This window comes from Spinacia oleracea, chromosome 4, assembly GCF_020520425.1.
Source record: "Spinacia oleracea cultivar Varoflay chromosome 4, BTI_SOV_V1, whole genome shotgun sequence".
Lineage (NCBI taxonomy): Eukaryota > Viridiplantae > Streptophyta > Magnoliopsida > Caryophyllales > Amaranthaceae > Spinacia > Spinacia oleracea.
In genome coordinates, this window is record NC_079490.1 from 108,946,929 (window position 1) to 108,951,859 (window position 4,931).

At 40.4% G+C, this 4,931-nt stretch overlaps 1 protein-coding gene across 1 annotated transcript; it reads left to right on the top strand.

The window, feature by feature from the left end:
* On the top strand, window positions 1-708 carry LOC110789755 (uncharacterized). The gene has a single exon (XM_021994460.1). The coding sequence runs from the start codon at window positions 1-3 to the stop codon at window positions 706-708; it is 708 nt and encodes a 235-aa protein (XP_021850152.1).
* Window positions 709-4,931: the final 4,223 nt, after the last annotated feature.

The following is a 4,931-nucleotide window of genomic DNA, read 5'->3' on the forward strand; positions in this document are numbered from 1 at the left end:
ATGGAAATTCTCTTTGTGTATGGAGCTCCTAATGTAGAGGATAGGCTTGTTGTTTGGGGTAAGATGCTAGATCTTATACTCGCCTTTCCTACTTGTCTAGTTCTTGGAGATTTTAACCAACTTGACCTTTTCTCAGACAAATTGGGAGGGTCTTCTTCTATTAAGGTGTGGGAGGAATTTATTCAATGGAAATTGGCCTCGAACTTATCAGATGTCCCTTTCTCTGGTCCTCCTTTTACGTGGTCTAATAAAAGAGAGGATACAAATTTGATATTGGAAAGATTGGATAGGGCTTATATGTCTACTGACTGGTTTTTAAAATATCCAGATAGTAGAGTAACTAATCAACCAATACTTATATCAGATCATGCTGCCATTGTTTTTGAAACCTCTCACTTAGGTTTGAAGAAAAATAGACCATACCAACTTGAAGCTTGGTGTTTACTATTCCCTGATATTGCTTCTATTGTGGAAGAAGTTTGGAATTTGGTTATAGTGGGCTCTCCAATGTTCACTCTTTCGAGGAAATTAGGTTTAGCTCGTAATCGAATTCGTAATTGGTGTCTTAAGAATAAGAAATCTAGGGGGATTAACTGGAAACAATTCTCTGACCCTGTGAACCAATCGAGATTACAAGTTTCTGATCTCCAATCAGGTTCGGCTTATATGGAAAAGATTGACGAAATGCACAGTAATGCCATGTTATAATTTCAGTTTTGGTCTCAGAGGATGAAGGAGACTTGGGTTTCTAAGGGTGATTGCCCTTCCAAGCTTCTTTTTTCAAGAGTAAAGAAAAGGCAGGTGTCTAATTCTATTCTCAAGTTACGGAATAAGGTAGGTCGGATTAAGGGAGGTCAGGATGAAGTGGAAGAAATACTAGTTTCCAATTTAAAATCAGTTTATTTGTCTGATAGTCCACAACTTGTTGATTCAGAAATAGATAATGTGCGATGAGAAATGGCTCTTCCTCATCTATCTCTGTTTAAAATTGAAAATAGGCTTACGAACTCGGAAATTAAAGGCTGCCATGTTTACTATAAAAGGATCGACCTCTCCAGGTCCAGATGGAATCTCGGTTGATTTCTACCAAAAGCATTGGAATGCGGTTGGGCAATCGGTAATTGAGGGAATCCAACTTTTTTTTTCCACTGGTTTCTTACTAAAACAATGGAATCAAACCTTACTGGTTATGATTCCAAAAGTTTCCTCTCCAGAAGAAGTTACTCAATTGCGTCCGTTAAGTTTATGCAACACCATTTACAAGTGTGATTCTAAGTGTTTAATAAATCGACTCAAAGCATTGCTCCCTACACTCATTGATGATTCACAACATGCATTTATTCCTGGTAGGTATATGTCGGACAATGTCCTTCTTAGCCATGAGTTATTATCTTTCATTAATGGCAGGAAGTATTCTGGTTCTAATTTGGCGGCGATAAAGGTGGACATGAGTAAAGCCTATGACAGGGTCCAGTGGGATTTCCTGTTCAAGGTCTTACATGTTAGGTTATGATACATATGACAATTCATAAATCATGCGGAAAAACCATAAAGCCAGGAAAACATATTATTTACACATAATCATTTAGCATAGATTAGATGCATACTCTTTGTTGCGTGCCTTCCCTAGCTGCGCCCGAACCGAACAAGAACAAGTCTTTAGGACTCCAAGTGTCGTCCCTCCGTAGATAGTCCACAACACGTCCGGATCCGCCTTAAGATTGACCAACTAGAATCGCCCTTAAGGTACTATTATTTTCGGCACTTTATAGGCAAATGTGTGACTGAATTTTTCTCTCAAAAACTCACTTTGAATACTTTTAAACTTGTTATAAATTGTGAGCCCTAGCCTCATATTTATAGGGGTATGGAAAGGGAATCGAAATCCTATTCAGATACAAATTAATTAAACCTAGAATTCTACAAGAACTCTAATTTAATTAATTTATCAAATAGAATTAGGAATTTAATCATTAACCGAACTCTGCATGTTTTAGGAAACGTGCATGAACACAAACACTTGCACACACACGCACGGCTGCCACGATGGGCCCCATGCGTGCGCGCGAGCAGCAGCCCACACAGCGCCCGCGCGCGCTGCGCGCTGCGCGCTGCGCGTGCTGTGCGCGCTGTGCGCGCTGCGCAGCCTGCTGGGCCTGGCCTTGCGCTGGGCCTGGCGTGGCTGTTTGTGCGGCGCGCTTGGCTTGCTGGGCGATGGCCTGGCTTCGTGCTAGGCCTCGTCCGGCAGGCCTCGTCCGATGCTTATTCGTACGATGCGCTTCCGATTAAATTTTCCGATTCCAGAATTCATTTCCGACACGAACAATATTTAATATTTCCGATTCCGGAATTAATTTCCGTTTTCGAACAAATATTTAATATTTCCGTTTCCGGAATTATTTTCCGATTCCGGTAATATTTCCGATTCTGACAATATTTCCGTTTCCGGTAATATTTCCGATTCTGGCAATATTTCCATTTCCGATAATATTTTCCGATACGTACCATGTTTCCGTTTCCGGCAACATCTACGACTTGGATAATATTTATATTTCCGATACGATCCATATTTCCGTTTCCGACAATATCATCGTTTCCGGAGTATTCATTTCTTGCCTGTGACGATCTTAGCTCCCACTGAAACCAAGATCCGTCGGTTCCGAATATTCATAGATGGAGTATTTAATGCCATTAAATACTTGATCCGTTTACGTACTATTTGTGTGACCCTACGGGTTCAGTCAAGAGTAAGCTGTGGATTAATATCATTAATTCCACTTGAACTGAAGCGGCCTCTAGCTAGGCATTCAGCTCACTTGATCTCACTGAATTATTAACTTGTTAATTAATACTGAACTGCATTTATTAGACTTTAACATAGAATGCATACTTGGACCAAGGGCATTATTTCCTTCAGTCTCCCACTTGTCCTTAGGGACAAGTGTGCATTTCCTAATTCCTTTGTCGCTCGATGCTTGCTCTTGAACATAAGGTAAGAGTTGTCATCCTTATTATGTCCAGAGGTGTTCCTCGGTTTCAGAGTTCAACTGATCAAATAAACAGATAATCATAGCCTATGATTCATCCGAGCACGGCCATGCATTTCACAGTTTCTAGCTCTCCGAGTGGCCTTGTACAACTTTTAAGCATCTCATCCCGATTTATGGGAGGACAATCCCAATCTTGCGATCTTGAGATTAGACTTCGTTTGATAGGTGATTACCTGAGCGTTGCCTTTATAGCCTCCTTTTACGGTGCGACGGTTGGTCAACGTCAAAGCAACCAGTTCTCAAACAAGTAATCTCAAATCACTCAGGTATTGAGGATTTAGTGTCTAATAATTTAATGAAATTTACTTATGACAGATTTTCATCTCTTACAGTAAAGTTTCATAGGTCTTGTCCGATACTAGTCTTCCCAAAGTAAGTATCTATGCAAATGATTATGACATTGCCATGTCCACATAGTTCAAGAAACAGAACTACTAGTCATCTTGCATTCTAATCGTCTAACGTTTTCTATGCGTCCAATTTTATAGAAAACTCCGATTAGGGACCATTTTCAACCTTTGACATTCAAGTTCACTTGATAGACATTTCTTAGTCACAGGACTGGTCCTGACAGTCTATCTTGAATATATCGTCAAATTGAAGGGACTCATCATTTAATAAACCACAAATTAAATGGAAAAATGAATTCTTTTCATTTATTGTGAATGATTAACCAATAATGTTTTACAAAGATTTAAACTCTAAAACTTTAAAACATTAAACAGAGACATCAAAGCCATTCTCCAATATGCTTGATTCCCATAGCTGCAGTGTGCGAGTTGTGCTTCGCCTGCGGCAGAGGTTTAGTTAATGGATCTGATATGTTGTCATCAGTTCCAATTTTGCTTATCTCGACTTCTTTTCTTTCAACGAAATCTCGTAGAAGGTGAAATCTACGAAGTACATGCTTGACTCTCTGGTGGTGTCTAGGCTCTTTTGCCTGTGCAATAGCTCCGTTATTATCACAATACAGGGCTATTGGTCCTTTAATGGAGGGGACTACACCAAGTTCTCCTATGAACTTCCTTAGCCATATAGCTTCCTTTGCTGCTTCATGTGCAGCAATGTACTCCGCTTCAGTTGTAGAATCCGCAATGGTGCTTTGCTTAGCACTTTTCCAGCTTACTGCTCCTCCGTTGAGGCAGAAGACAAACCCAGACTGTGATCTAAAATCATCTTTGTCGGTTTGGAAACTTGCGTCCGTATAGCCTTTAACAATTAATTCATCATCTCCACCATAGACCAGGAAGTCATCTTTGTGCCTTTTCAGGTACTTCAGAATGTTCTTGGCAGCAGTCCAATGCGCCTCTCCTGGGTCTGACTGGTATCTGCTCGTAGCACTGAGTGCGTACGCAACATCCGGGCGTGTACATATCATAGCATACATTATTGAACCAATCAATGATGCATATGGAATCCCATTCATTCGTCTACGCTCATCAAGTGTTTTTGGGCACTGAGTCTTGCTTAGAGTCATTCCATGAGACATGGGTAGGTAGCCTCGCTTGGAGTCCGCCATCTTGAACCTATCAAGCACCTTATTGATATAAGTGCTTTGACTAAGTCCAATCATCTTTTTAGATCTATCTCTGTAAATCTTGATGCCCAATATGTACTGTGCTTCTCCTAGATCCTTCATCGAAAAACATTTCCCAAGCCAAATCTTGACAGAGTTCAACATAGGAATGTCATTTCCGATAAGCAATATGTCGTCGACATATAATACTAGGAAAGCAATTTTGCTCCCACTGACCTTCTTGTATACACAAGATTCGTCCGCGTTCTTGATGAAACCAAAGTCACTGACTGCTTCATCAAAACATATATTCCAGCTCCTGGATGCCTGCTTCAATCCGTAGATTGACTTCTTTAGCTTGCATA